General features: G+C 38.8%; 1 protein-coding gene across 1 annotated transcript in view; it reads right to left on the bottom strand.

Moving 5' to 3' along the window:
- The window catches only part of LOC105391131 (unextended protein), a 32657-nt gene extending 17397 nt beyond the window's left edge, over window positions 1–15260 (bottom strand). Inside the window, exons 1-7 of the mRNA XM_048629920.1 lie at window positions 14686–15260; window positions 5555–6209; window positions 4666–5238; window positions 4056–4172; window positions 2987–3158; window positions 2506–2570; window positions 1682–1808 (exon numbers count right to left, since the gene is read on the bottom strand). Of these exons, the coding sequence (XP_048485877.1) occupies window positions 1682–1808; window positions 2506–2570; window positions 2987–3158; window positions 4056–4172; window positions 4666–5238; window positions 5555–6209; window positions 14686–15140 (2164 nt within the window). The 5' untranslated portion in view covers window positions 15141–15260. The remainder of the gene's footprint in view (window positions 1–1681; window positions 1809–2505; window positions 2571–2986; window positions 3159–4055; window positions 4173–4665; window positions 5239–5554; window positions 6210–14685) is intronic.
- Window positions 15261–15661: the final 401 nt, after the last annotated feature.

Here is a 15661-nt window from a genome sequence, read left to right as displayed (position 1 = left end):
ATGATAGTGACACGCTAGAAGTACGACGATTGTTAGGGGGAGGTGTCATTACTGCGGTACAATGCAGCTTTTCATGTTTTTCATGATATGTCCCTGAAAAATATATGAAAAACGACGCAGCGCCGCGACGCACTGCCCCAATGGGGCCTCGATTCTACCCTTCATTAGCAAGCAACCAAAAAAACTTGGACAAAAAGTTACTAAAAAAGCGCAGAAACCTGTAAATCGTGCCATAAGTCACTATAAACAGTAAAAATCGTTCACAAACCGTCCTTAAAGTGCTTGAACATGATATCTAACGTCACATGGTGGAACACGAAGTTGCAGGGGTTCTGGTAGTACTGGCACAGCGTGCGCAGCGGCGTGTTGTCACCAGAGCGGGCCGCGGGGGCTCTGGGGCTCCGGGGGTGCGGGGGGAGGGGACAGAGAGCTACTCACCACCCGTCCGGGGCGCGGGGGCTTTGGGAGGATACAGACACCAACACACGGAGGGTGGCAGGAGATGGATGTGTCAGACTATGACGTTTTGAGATTTTGGAGTCGGTGAAACAGCGTAGGTGTCAGTAAAACCGTCTACAAGTTACTATAAAACAGTCAGAATTTTACTAAAACAGTCCAAAAGTTAGTAAAACAGTCCGGAAGTTACTAAAACAGTCCGAAAGTTATGAAAATAGTCCGAAAGTTACTAAGACTGTTCAGAAGTCAGTAACACAGTCGTTAACTCCGTAAAACAGTAGTTAAGTTACAGTAAACTGCACAAACCGTCCTTAAAGTGCTTGAACATGATATCCAAGGTGACGTGGTGGAACACGAAGTTGCAGGGATTCTGGTAGTACTGGCACAGCGTGCGCAGCGGCGTGTTGTCGTCAGTGCGGGGGGAGGGGGGGGGGGGACAGAGACCTACTCACCACCCGTCCGGGGCGCGGGGGCTTTGGGAGGATAAAGAAACCAACACACGAAGGGTGGCAGGAGATGAGTATGTCAGACTATGACGCTTTGAGATGACGGAGTCGGTGAAAGAGCGCAGGAGTGAGTAAAACCGTCTATAAGTTATTGAAACAGTCCGAATGTTACCAAAACAGTCCAAAAGTAACTAAAACAGACTAAAAGTTACTAAAACAGACTAAAAGTTTCTAAAACAGTCGAAAAGGTACTAAAACATTCTAAAAGTTACTAAAAACAGTCGAAATGTTACTAAAAAGCGCAGAAGTCAGTAAAACAGCGACAAAATCAGTATAAATATGGCAAAAATCTTCCACTAACCGTCCTTAAAGTGCTTGAACATGATATCCAACGTCACGTGGTGGAACACGAAGTTGCAGGGGTTCTGGTAGTACTGGCACAGCGTGCGCAGCGGCGTGAGTCGCCAGTGCGGGGGGAGCGGGGGGGAGGGGGGGACAGAGACCTACTCACCACCCGTCTGGGGGGCTTTGGGAGGACACAGAGATCTACTCACGGAGGGTGGCAGGAGGTGACTATGTCAGACTACGACGTTTTGAGATGATGGAGTCGGTGAAAGAGCGTAGGAGTCAGTAAAATCGTCGCTATGTAATCAAACGCGTACAAAACTTACTAAAACAGTCGAAAAGGTACTAAAACTGTCCAAAAGTTACTAAAACAGCGCAGAAACCTGTAAATCGTGCCATAAAGTCACTATAAACAGTAAAAATCGTCCACAAACCATCCTTAAAGTGCTTGAACATGATGTCCAACGTCACGTGGTGGAACACGAAGTTGCAGGGGTTCTGGTAGTACTGGCACAGCGTGCGCAGCGGCGTGTTGTCGTCCGGGTCCACGAACGCTAGGTCCTGAGAGTAAACAAGGAAAAAAATAATTGTGAGTGAGTTTGTTTTGGCGATCTGTGACTATAAATGTTTTCCGATGGGAATTTTGGGGACAAAAAGTACTAAACCTTCCTGTTAATTCATTCTAAAAATACATTGTTGTTATTACAGACAGACGGATTTGGACAGATTTGGAGCGATGGTAGCTCAGTCGGGTAAGCGCCCGCTTCTCACGCAAGAGATGCGGGTTCGAATCCCGGCGCTGACATGTACCAATGAGTTATTTTAACTTAAGTACAATGTATACCATCGCTCTTACGGTGAAGGAAAACATCGTGAGGAAACCTGCATATCTAGATTTAGCACATCTAGATATGTGAACCCACCAACCCGCAGTGGACCAGCGTGGTGGGAAATGGTCCAAGCTTAGGAAGGCAGTTTAGACCTTCGGGATATGCACAAAGGTTCCACTCGAGAGAGCCAGGTGCAGGTCCTTACACCCCCACAAAGAATAGAATAGAATACAGACAGACGCTATAAGCTACTTTTTTATACTATGTAGTGATGGTGATATCCTTTTTATTTAATTCAATGCTGTTGTAGTCCAGCGGCTCGTAACTAGCTTAAAATGCTTCCGACGCTTTTGATTCAATGTGAAGACTATAAAAACACGTTCTGCTTTGTGGCAATAAACTATTTATCTTTCTAGTTACTTTCTCACCTTGATGAAGAGCACGGTGATGATGTTGGCGCGCGTGTTCTCGTAGACGGGAATACGGGAGAACCCTGCGGAGGTTATACGTTTGGTCAGAGGGTGTGTTTGGGATCAGTTTACTTACTTATCTTATTAATGCATGGTCTGGGCAATAGAGGTAAGCGAAACTGTAAACTGGTACATAATAGATATAAGAGTTTGAGGATTCAAAATGTATCCTGACCGGGAAGGAAAACACGGATGGCAACTGGTTCGATTACCGGGGCAGACAATAATTTTATATTGAGATAAGAACTTCATTTGATTATTTTTTGTTATATTTATAATGTACTGTCATCATATCTATAGGAAGAGTAGAGTCTTTTGGCACAGGCGTCTTCTAACGCTTAAAAGTAAGCTTAATCCTTAATCTTGTAGTTGTTATGAAAAAACACATTTCAGGCCATAAGGGCTCTTTCTACATCTAATAGTCAAAAACAAAACTCACCAGACTTGACAATCTCGCTCATAGTCTCAAAGTCCAGCACGCTATCAATCGGCAGCATGAACACATCCTCCAGTTTGGTCATCACCTGGTCCACGGTTTTCTTCCTCAGCTCGAGGGCTCCCGATATGATGTTGACCTCGTCCTTGTCGAGGTCATTGACGTCGGTGGTCACCTGTGGGGGGGACACGTCAGGGGGCTTTTGGGTGTAAGTAAAGGGGCAAAGAAAATTGACAGTGGTCAGGTTTGTTTGACCCAAACTGTACTAAGCGAAGTTAAAGGCCCAATTATGTAATTATTTTTTATGTATTTACCTTTGTGTTTTCTATTGGTACTACAAGTAACAGTGAATGTACAAAAAGTGTTTTATTTATTTCTTTTAATTTATTTCCGGTTTTAACTTCGCTTAGTTTGTAGTATAATAAATTAAATGTTGAGTTATCTAAAAATCGAATTTACGAGTATCATGCATTAAATTTATGTAAACAGTTTATGTATACAGCTGTACAAAGTTAATTTACGATAAAAATATTCTCTGAACTTGTAGTTGAATCGAGATTTATAAAAAAGCTATGTTTATTATGTATAACTTTAATCAGCGTTTCTTTAAGAGTTAATCACAGTCATGCATTAGTAATACTTATTTAAGTAAACATAGTTTAAAAAACCAAAACCACAACATGCATTATAAGCTTTGTGCATTACAGCGTAAAATTATAAAAAAACTTCATTATTTTATTGTTAATACAAAGTTAAGTTCTGTTAAATCTATTAAAATAATTAAAGTGTAACAAATATTTCTACAAATAGTATCATCACTGGCCTCTATGTTCATTATGTTGTGTGTGTATGTAGACATAAAACATAGTTTATATTTTTATCAAAACACATGCATACAAAGGAGATTTTTAAATATTTCAAAATCCTCTCAGCGTTGAAAACTTACAATCTCAACTTAGTCAGTTTGACCTACTAGACTTTTGTATAAAATAAACCAAAAAAGAAGCCATTACCCAAAGCCGCCAGCCACCAGCTACTCCAATAGGACACAAGAAGGACACCATACCATTACCTTGACCAGCTCCTTCAGCCTCTCCCGGTTGTACACGGAGCCTATCTCCTCCCCGAGGAGGTAGTCTAGGATCTTGGACACGGGGAAGGCGAGGGGGGCTGTGACTGCCATCACCGCCTGGGGAGGGGGATTGGAGGTTAGTTTGTTTGGATGAGTAAAAAAGGGGGTTGTCGGGCATAGGTGTGCAAGAGTGGAGGGTTTTGAAGTAATATTCACGTTTGGGAGGTTGGTGATATAAAGTGATATTAGACAACGCAAAAATCGCTGCCAACAAAAAATTATCAATACAAATAGTTTTATGGCAATAAGTCCGCCTGCATACTTATAATGTTTATTCTTTTTTAGGTTTGGACTATACTCTGTCGTGTGTGTATTAATAAATAAATATTTATCCCAGGAATCGAACCCGGGACAATACACTGACTGCTGGGCGGGTATGCAGTCAGAATGACCAACCACTGTAAATAGTATAAATTATCACAAATAGGTAACTAAATAGTGAAACCATTATTTGTCAATATGCTGTCTATGTGTTAAATAAACGTTTCTTTATCTTTTCTCTTCTTTAATTATTTACTATGAATTAAATAATCATTCAAATAAAACTAACCTTAGTAACAATAATACTCTTAGCGCCAACCATCAAACCATGCCTGGAACAGATCGCTTGCGGCGTGATCTCGCCCAACAGCACAATGGAAAGCGTCGAGAAAATCACCGCGAACAGACCAGACGTCAAATCATCCAGTAAAATAGTGAATGTGGAATTAACCGCCACATTTCCTAACAAAATACTGCAGAGCAGATAGTTCCCGTGATCCCTAACTGGCATAATAGCCCTGGCGTATTTACGCTCCTGTTCTGTGCCTGTGTTGGAAATAATCTTCAGTTCTGTCCGATCTAAAGACATCAATCCAAGATTCAGCCCGGAAAATAAGGCTGAGAACATCAGACAGACTAAGATTAGTGTTAGCGTGGCCCAGAGGGGTAGTAGCTTATTGTGGGTGGCTAGGATGGTCCAAGGTTCGATGCCTTGATGGTAATATTTGTCTTCGTCGGAGAAGGGGTCACTGACCCCGGCGCGCAGGTTTTTGGCGCAGATGTAGAGTTTCATGTCTGTTTGGGAGGTTGGCGCGGTTATTTCGAAGATGGCCGATTTGGATGTGAGGGAGTCTGGTTTTATCTGTGAAAGAGGATGATGTTATTATTATAATATGCATAATAATTATAATGTAATAAGACGTGTACTAGATAGAAAAGAGGGGTGATATAAATATGATTGACAGGACAACAGTCTATTTGTGGGTTAATATGTTTGTAATTCTATAATAACGGAAACTTAATACAGGGTTTTCTTTGCCTTGATTTATCATTAAAAATATGAAGCAATTTGTACTTATTGTCGATTTTTTATTTCGCCCTTTAGTCACGTTATTAAAAACCTACAAAACACCCCTCTTCCTCTACCCTCACTTAAAAAAACAATCCCCAAAACTCACCATATACTCCCCCTTCACCAAAAACTTGCACGGCAACCCGTAGTCTAACGCATCATACGTGAACGCGATCACCGTCCCAGCCGTTATCCCCTCCCCAAACACCCTTAGACTCAACCCCGACCCAGACAACACACTGGGGATACCCCCCTCTATAATATCTGGGGGTTTCGAAGACTCCTCCACTCGTATACCCTCGATCCTGACGGGTATTCGCTCAGCTCTGACCACTATGTCGTCGTAGTCTGTCACTTGCCGCTTGTGGATTTCTGTTGTGGGGGCTACGGTTGGGGTTGTCATTTCTAAACCCGCTTTTACTATTTCTCGTTTGCTTTTGGCTTCTGCTTCAACAGTGTTGCTGTCTTCGTGTTCCAAAGTCTTATTCGCGGTAATAATCTCCCTTTTGAGCTTTCTGGGCTGCTTTGAGTCCTTTTCGTGGGGGTTTTTTGGGTTTTGGTACAACGGGACGTATTTGTTGTTGCGTAGGACTTCTATGTACTTTGCTTCTTCTCTAGTCAGCCTTGGCTGGTTCGGTTGGTAATTTACGTCGGTGTCGTGGGACAGATCTGTCCAGTTGGAGTTCATCTGTTCCAGGTTTGACTTATCTGACGCTGTCGGCTGTATTTCGTTGTCTTGGTAGTTCCTTTCGCTGGTGGATCTGGAAGAAATTGTTTAATTATTATAAGACATCGACAATCGTCGCCTTCTTTTTGTTAGCGAGTCGTTGATTAATTATACTAAAGTTGGACTTGGATTTAGACCGTGGTGAAATGATTAGCCAGTCCGATGAACTGCCTACTGTTGCTGACTGCACAAGTTGTACCGGATATGTATATATGTATATGTATAAATAAAGTACAGTTGAGACGTCCCTTGTAGAAGCTCATTCATGCATCTCAGTTAGGAAAAACGTTTTTTAAGTACGAATAATGTATAGGGGAATCCCTCAGTTTCCCTTTTCAGCTTACACCTATTCTTCGAAAAGTAAAAGGAAGTAAAAAATAGACGTGTAATTTTTTATAGTACAAAAAACAGTTCTAATACTGTACCAACATATATCCTACATACATAATACTTCAGATGGTCAAATGCCTACAAGTTACATCACGGTACGTTGTTTATTTACGCTGCACCATTCAAGACTCGCGTCTGTGCGTAAGAGCGTTGCCAAGAGAGCGCGCGACGCATCCGGATAATGTGTAATAATAGACAAGTTCACAAATAACTTCGCCACAGAATGTGGGGTGGATTGGTGGCCTAGTCAGCTCGTTATGTAGGTGATTTAAGTTATTTAATTCTAATAATTTTATCCTATGCACGAAAGATTTTTCGAATGACGTATCGCCTTTACCTGGTGCGTCCAACACTTGGTTATAAATGCGTCACAAGGCATGTGTGAAACAGACTATATACTTATTATAGGAACTTAAATAAATAAATTTCAATAAAAATACGATATTGATTGATTGATTCTAATCTTGAATTTTTAAACTATACTAATTTAAGCTAATATTTTTGGTGTATAGTCGAAGCATATAATTGGCAATTTATAGTTGTAAGTTATTCTGTGATAATTTTCCCTTGTACATTGCTGTTTGTTTCGCTAATAAATAAAATAAAATAAAATAAAATAAAATAAAATATTGAAAATGATGCCAAAAAGTGGCTATGAAGATTTTATAGATATTTTTATGGATAAGTACATCGCGTCCCAAGGTTCCTTTACAATCTATCTTTTATGGTTTCTGTACAGATTGGAAAATTAAGGTGCTCACTCACTGCTAGCTGTAAAATAGAGTCGTTCATCATTTTTGCGCTACTACATCATAGGTCTTCTTAGCTTGTCGGTGACAAATACCAGAGCTAGCTGGACTATGATCTGTAGCACAGTTATGATCATCAGCCAACAGATGTAGTCTACTACTGGCTGTAGCCAGTTTTCGGCCGTCCTCATCCAGCCGCTACCAACAAACCAACATGTCTAATATCGTCATAAGCTTTACTAGAGCAGGCAGTTATCTGTTACCATATTCTATTATATTATCTGTGGGGGTGTAAGTACCTGCATCTGGCTCTCTCGAGTGGAACCTTTGTGCATATACTCAAGGTCTAAACTGCCTTCCTAAGCTCGGACCATTTCCCACCACGCTGGTCTACTGCGGGTTGGTGGGTTCACATATCTAGATGAGCTAAATCTAGATATGCAGATTTCCTCACGATGTTTTCCTTCACCGTAAGAGCGATGGTCTTTGGTACATGTCAGCGCCGGGATTCGAACCCGCATCTCTTCGCGTGAGAAGCGGGCGCTTACCCGACTGAGCTACCCCCGCTCCGTTACCGTACCACATTACCATGTGTAATGAAATAGTTATATTAATTTAATGATGTATAATGTAACAAAGTAAAGAATCTGGTTAAATCCAGAATTTCGTATTTGAAAACCTGGACGTAAGCCAAAGTGCAGTTATTTACGGCTAATTTTAATGTGGCTTTTAGACTTTCCATCATACCCACGACAATTTAGCCATTCAGTGAAAATAGGCGTGTTATAAGTTTACGTGTGCGTCTTTTTGTATACCTATGAAGTTATGGAAACATCATTGTGATCATCATCAGTCCGTAATCATCTACTACTGGACATAGACCTCTTCTATGTAGCGCCACAATAATTTATCCTCAGCCACCTGTCTAAGGTCGTCGGTCCAGCAGGCTGGTGGGTGTCCCACGCTTCGTGGTCTCCACTCCAAACTTGTAGGTTATTTGGCATATACCCCACCTACTGTCATTTTAGCTATATGATCATGTCATATGAATATTCAGAAGTTTCGCTAGTCACCTATTTTATTAGTATCCTGCTAAATGGATTACTTACATAACAAAAAGTACACCTATTAGATTATAAAACCTCAGGAAAACAGTTTGATGCTAAGCTATTATTAAGATATTATATTCTGTTGACTAACCTAACGCAATGCTAAACCAGTGATCACGATTCTACTGAAGGCTCCTCTTAGTAACGCGTAACTTTTATCCAATTTAAGCAAATATTACAATCATCATATGCTTGCCTAAAAGAGTGGAATATGCGAGCTGAATGGTGCAACGATTGACTACTAATTCAAACTGCAAACTATTTCAGCGAGTCTGTGACAAACACAAGGAGTGTTTATCATCCTCTCAGATTATTCGCCAATCGTGAATTGCCCAAAATACCTGTCGCATAATGTACAGCCACTTGTTTAGAAATCTACGTGACATATTTATAGTGACCTGAGATCCCCGAAAACTTAGGTGATGAACTACAGCTTCTGTTCCTGAATAACTTCAGCTATCCATAACACAGTGGATGGAGTTTCATGCACACAGTGCAATGATCCTATGAGGGAGGCTTACCAATGCAAGCTCACGTGCCAATATCGCGTGATGAATGCAACACAGCAATATCCGGCCTGTGGTAGGGTAGGTAGGTAGACACACCCTAGACAGACTAGAAGTAGTGCCTAGCTTACACCACGTCAAACTTAGGCATATCATAAACATGCCTAGTTAGTGTATTCGTAGTAAAATTATTCATGAATCATTCGACGAAAACCAAAAATGAACTACCTACCCCTCTTCGGGACTACCAACTACTAATAGACTATTGGTAATTAACAAGATTACAAACAATTTAGAAGCATAGGTACTAAACTGAATCCCTTGACGGTAACAAAGATCGGTATAGTAGTAACTAATGTACGAGTACATATAACTACATAACGTAACCTGAAGTGCTATTAAACACAGCACATTCTACCTACAAACAAGCTTTCCATTCGATTGGAGTGGTTTTTCGCAAACACTATTACAAAAATAGGTTATAGCCATGTAGCTGCCCTCAATATGCGATGGAAAGTCTATGGTAAATGGGGTCAACGCATGACTGGGTCAGAATAAACGTTCCCTGCCATTTACGAGTACAAAATAATGTAGATCGATAGTGGATTACGCATGGTTTTCGCACTTGTGGAAAAGAGCCTGTTTTTAAATGTACCTATATATTATAGATAGAGAAATAAATTGGGTATTATATAATGCGTTTTTTGGTACCTAAACTTACACGCCTAATTCATACCCATTAGTCATTCGAGCCCCGTTTTTTGAAGCGCGTAGGTAATGTCGCTACATACGTGTTAGACTGCTGCCATATAGGTATTTTTTGGATCGTTTCTTTGGGACGACGCGACGCAACACAATGTACAAATGGGGCCTCACCTAAGCACGCATTTTAAAACAAACGTATACATACGCGCCGAAAATTCGATGGCCTGAAACTGCTAAGACACTCCATTGCAATATCTTTCTATCTTTGAGGACGCAATAAAGACATTATTCCATCTCCAGACCCTCAGGACCTTTGAGGGACTTTCAGAGGGTGCACACCCTTGATTTAATGTATGTCTGCCTGTCATCACATCACATCACATGCTTATCACACACATCTTGGGTAACATTTCAATAAACAATTCTCTTTATTTTCAACTCCAAAACAGAAAAAATACAGTACAAAAAGGTGGCCTTATTGCTTATAGCAATCTCTACCAGACAACCTTTGGATGGAAGGGTTATTTATTTTTTTAGACATCAGCTGAACAGCCTTCTATGTGACTAACCAGGATCCATAATATTAAAAATTAAAATTGATCTGATGAAACTGTTTTTAAGATCAAAAGCACTTAATATGTCATATATATGTTACTGTAAAAGCCCGAACAACGGTAAATCCTAAGATTTACGCGTAAAACCTAAGATTTACCAACTCTTAATGGTAAAAGCCCGAAAGATTTTGCGATTCGCACTTTTACCACTATTCACTTGGTAAATCTTAGGATTTACATTAAGGCACGGTAAATGTTGAAAAAGCCAGGTTATAACTTATAACCTCCGTAGTCGAACAAAGCGTCCGTAGTCGAGCAGGCTTCAGTGATCGTAACTGATCACTGAGGTTTAGCAACAACCAGCATGGTCAGCCATTGGATGGGTGACCGATTTCAAGTGGTTCTTTTCTGGATGCTTTCGTGCTTCGGACGGCACGTTAAGCCGTGGGTCCCGGTTGCTGCTTCGGCAGCAGTCGTTAAAACGTATGACAGTCGGGTTGCCCACTTACCCGACAACTCGCTCAGCACAAGCTTGCTTGTGTTGGGGTCCACCAACGCGCACTAGGCCAGCGTGGTGGACTAGATCGAAACCCTTCCTTCATTGGAAGGAGACCCGTGCCCCAGCAGTGGGGACGTAATGAGTCGTGATGATGATGATAACTTATAACTAACCGAACTTAAGAAAAAAAAATTTATTTGTTAAGTTACAAGCTAATTTGTTTTCAACAAGTATATTTCTGTACCTACTAATAAATGCCAATAATTAACAAAATATATACAAGGTGTTGCAAAAAGGATATAGGTACTAAGCCGAAACCTACATGTGCAGCATGGTATATCTAAGCCCGAAACTGAAATCAGAATCTCAAAATTCGCAAAAAAAAAAAAAAATTTTTCATACAAACTTTGTTTGTCAAGTGACTTTTACTATGGGAAAAAATTTTTTTTTTTCGCGAATTTCCAAATTCTGATTTCAGTTTCGGGCTTACATATACCATGCTGCACATGTAGGTTTCGGCTTGGTATACCAATTTTGCAACACCCTGTATAATATACAGGGTGTTAACTAGAATGCGTTTGAGCGGGAAATGGGGGTTAGTATTAGTCTAACCAAGCACGTTTCTAAGAAAAAAAACATCAGAATCTCGAATATTTATGTTTAAAGTCTAAAGTAAAGTGGAAAGTTTTACCTTAATCAAAAACATGGTCACCCTACACAAACACATAACCAATGAGACATTCGATTGCAAAAGAACACACAGTGTAAATTTGTTATCAACTTCACTTTTCATAATTTATTTGATGTAACTATGATTGTAATTAATTACACAGTAGGTAATAACAATTATTAAATAAAATTGAAATTATTCATGGTGATTAATGACATACTAATCAACAATTAAACAGCTGATGTGCATAAAGTTTCATAGATCGTACAGAATACAATTTATGACTTTCTAGGAGCTCAGAACAATAATTAAACCTTTTTACTCAGAATAACGTTTTATTTTTCTTTTATTACCTAAAGATGCGTACAGACCGGCCCAACGAACGCCCAACGAACGCCCACCGATGGACATTTATCACATAATACAGGGGCAGATTGAGCAACGAAGGTCAACAAAACCCGTTCGTTGGCGTTCGTTTGGCCGGTCTGTATGCAACTAAAGATAAAAGCCCGGGTTCCGCTCATCTGGCATAATCTTTATTGACCAAAACTCATTTCGCATAACTCGTATGGTCTAAACTTTTTTGACCGAACCATCACTTTGCCAAGACTTATGTGGCATAAGGCTCGTTTCGTCTAAAACTCTTTAGGCACAATCTTTAAACACCTAAGTTTCGTTTGCTCAAATTTATGTTCGTCTATACCTATGTATAATCTTGTTTCTCCTAATGTTATCTTAAGAAATAATATATTAAGTATGTAGTAAATGTACAAATTGTGGTATTTTTCTTCTACATCCCGAAAATCACGATATTGTATGATCAAAAAATCGAAAGTTAACGACCAATATAATTATTATACAAACCCCATGAGATCGAAACCTAAAAATAGGTGCGACGACGAGCAAAGCGAGGAGGAGCGTGTTAGGTGCACATGTTCATCAAAACCAAAGCGGAGCGCAGCGAAGCGGAGCGGAGCGTTTTCCAAACAGCGGAAACAATACAAGGCACCAGTTTGCGCTATGTAGGGAGACGCTCTGTCAAAGTTAAAGCCAAACAAATATTATTACTTTGTATAAACCTATGCCATAGCATTATTAGGCTATTCAAGATTTGGCCATACCATTATTAGGCTAAACAATGTTATGCGAAATAACTTTTTACTAAACGAGATTTATGCCATACGATTTTCGGCGTAACGAGACTTTGACCAAACGTTACTATGCAATACGAGATTAGGCAAAAAAATCTTATGCCAAAAAAGGTAGAACCCTCGATTTGTGTTGTGTACTTGCGATTGAGACGTCTTTGATGACGAATAGTACGGAAATCCTCATAATAAGTATGGCCTCACTTTAAATACCAGTAGAATAATAACAATCTCGCGTATCATAACCATCGAGTATTTATGATAGTCATTACTTTCTCTGTGGATCTAGTCTGTCAGTCAGTCATTGTTGTTTACTTGTTTACAATCATTTTTTACAATTATTACCTAAAAGGGAAAAGGTACCTACAATTCTATCTTTTGATTACCAAGCCTTGTTCCTCATTCCGTTTTATGTTGTGCTGTGCTGTGAATACGTGTGACCTATGTTATGAAGCATAAAATGAAAATGTTCTGTATTCATAAAAGATAATTGTGTATCAATAAAGTGATACTTATGGAGTAAAATGAAATGTCTACAATGGATTGGGTACTTTGAGTACCCAAAATCTCGGTAGGTACCTTGACGATGTGGCTCCACGAGTGTGGTGCAGATGCACGCATACTTTTTTATTGACCTTGGCTTTGAATTGTTTGGCCTTGATCTTGGCTTTCAAGTTCATGGTCATTCTGTCAAACGTACCTAAACCTGAATAGGGTGACTATGAAATTTTAAAATGTACTAAATAAAACTGTTCTATGTTGGTCAGCTTAAAGCAAATAAAATACGTTTTTTAATGTCTTATCGTGTTCAGTATCATCAGCTGTATCTACCATTTCCCGCTCCAACGCAATTAAGTTAACACCCTGTATAATATCGATTCTGTTATGTTTTTGAGAAGACATTTTAATAGTTTTAATTTTAACTATTTAGGAAATAATTTAGAGGTGGATAATAATTACAAAATGAAAAAATATATGATTATTACACATTGTTAAAATAATTATGTTGATTTAAAGGTTTTAAAATGACGGTTCATAAAAAATAATATAAATTCTGAAAGAAAATAATTTAAGTTTTTGATTGAAATAAATGAATAGGTAATAATTAATCTTTGTTTTATTCCCAAAACCAACTTTTACTAGGTGTCAGTGGTAAAACCTAGCATTTACCAAATTCTAATGGTAAAAGCCCGAAAAAAATGACCCATTTTCACAAATCCTTACATTTACCAACTCATGTTGGTAAATCCTAAGATTTACTGGTAAATCCTAGGATTTACCGTTGTTCGGGCTTTTACAGTAACATATATACAAAAGACCAAATAACTCTGGCAGAATGCTAGTGATCTTTTAAAGTTGCTACTGATGTGGCAGAAGGTATACAAATGCTAGTTACAATTCAGATAAAGTTGGGCAGCTTTTGGTAATGTTATATGTAGAAATATTTTAGATATGACTATGATGATGGAGTTTATAACTTGATTATTATTTTATGTTTTACACTTATGCAAAAAAACCTAAGCCTTGCTGATTGCATGATACAGTAAAACTCCTCTGAGAAACTAGCTTTTCCCGTGAGGTTTACTCAGCTTAAATGGTTTTCGCGTGGAAATTATGGGTTAAGATGTTGTCTATGTCCAGGGTGTCAACTTACTACTTACAAAATAGTCAATTTCAGTGAAAGAGTAACAAACATCCATCTATAATTCATACAACCTTTTTCATTTTTTATATTAGAAGGATCGTTCAGTCAATGAATGGAGAAGTATGAACCATGGAGTTGCTGATATGTTAATAATGTTGGTGCGTGTGTAGTTTTTTTTTATAGGAAATATTTAGAATTTGTAAACTCTTATTCTACATTACTTTTAAATAATAATTTAGTGAAACCTCAATGATTTATAATTGAACAGTTCAACTTAGGTAGTTTACTTTAAATAGATGTAAACTCTATGAAAGGCTAGGTGGTTCATGATAGTAAGTAGGGTAGAATGAGAATTAAATACAAATACCTATAATTAAATTTAGTCAAGGAATATTCAGAAAAGCTTACAGAAAATTAACTAGGGTAGCAATAATGTGTAACTTACGAAAAAATTAGTGACTCGGTCAGCAGCTTTAAAATATTATTTTTACACAATATTACGAATAATATTTGTAATAAATTTGTAAATACTTACAGTTGGGTATCATTGTGAGGGGAAACATCATCATTTTTGGGATCCAAAAATAGGTCTCCTCCTTGATGAACAAACTTTCCAGCGAAATGGCTGGTCTTCTCCTCCGAATTGTGTAGGCAGAAGAATATTTTCGCGTCTACATTAGGAACCCACACTTGAATTCTCGTATACCACTGGTCAGTGAAAATTTCCTGTAATTCGTAGTTAGGGTAGATCACATCACAGCTGCCGCCCCTAGCACCTGCGTTGGGGGTTAATCTCCACGAGGAATGCCCCAGGAACTGCCCGCCGCGCACATTCAACAAATATTTACAATTATTTTCAAAACACTGTTTATTCTCCACTTTAAACGAGTTTATCCATGGTTCTGAAGCTCCCTCGCTGTCCCCGAGCACTGACAAAATTAGGCAAGAAATTAAGCCGCAAGTCCGTAACATATTCGACGTTGAGGGCATTTTTGTTACATCAGAACGAAAATGAAAACAAGAAATAGAATACACAGCTATAAATGCGACATGTTTTTTGATTTTTTTCACTTTGACATTGACATTTCGGCGCGGCGGCAATCGTTGACAGACGGAACTGCACCAAAACAAACTAGGTATCCGGTAGAAAAAGTAAAAAAACTACCATTCTTCAGTAAACCTTGTTGCGTAAAGTTCTATTGGGTTCTAAGGTATGTTTAAAACTAAAATATGAAAATACCTAAATTATGACTATATTATAGGTAAAATTTAAAAATATCATTTATGTGTATGAATAAACATTAATATACTAGCTACTACTATATACGCTACTACATTTATGTCTATGGATTAGCTGCTGTGCTGATTTTAGTTTAACACTTGAATGAGACTCTCATTATGAGAGCGAGGATAGCTCGCAGGAATCAAAGTATTTTGTAGATCTCAGAATAATAACTGATTGCGCATTAGTCTACATATTCTGTGTTCGTGTTTATGTCAGTTTGCAAAGT

This window comes from Plutella xylostella, chromosome 24 (genome assembly GCF_932276165.1).
Source record: "Plutella xylostella chromosome 24, ilPluXylo3.1, whole genome shotgun sequence".
NCBI lineage: Eukaryota > Metazoa > Arthropoda > Insecta > Lepidoptera > Plutellidae > Plutella > Plutella xylostella.
This window is presented reverse-complemented; position numbering and strand designations above follow the sequence as displayed.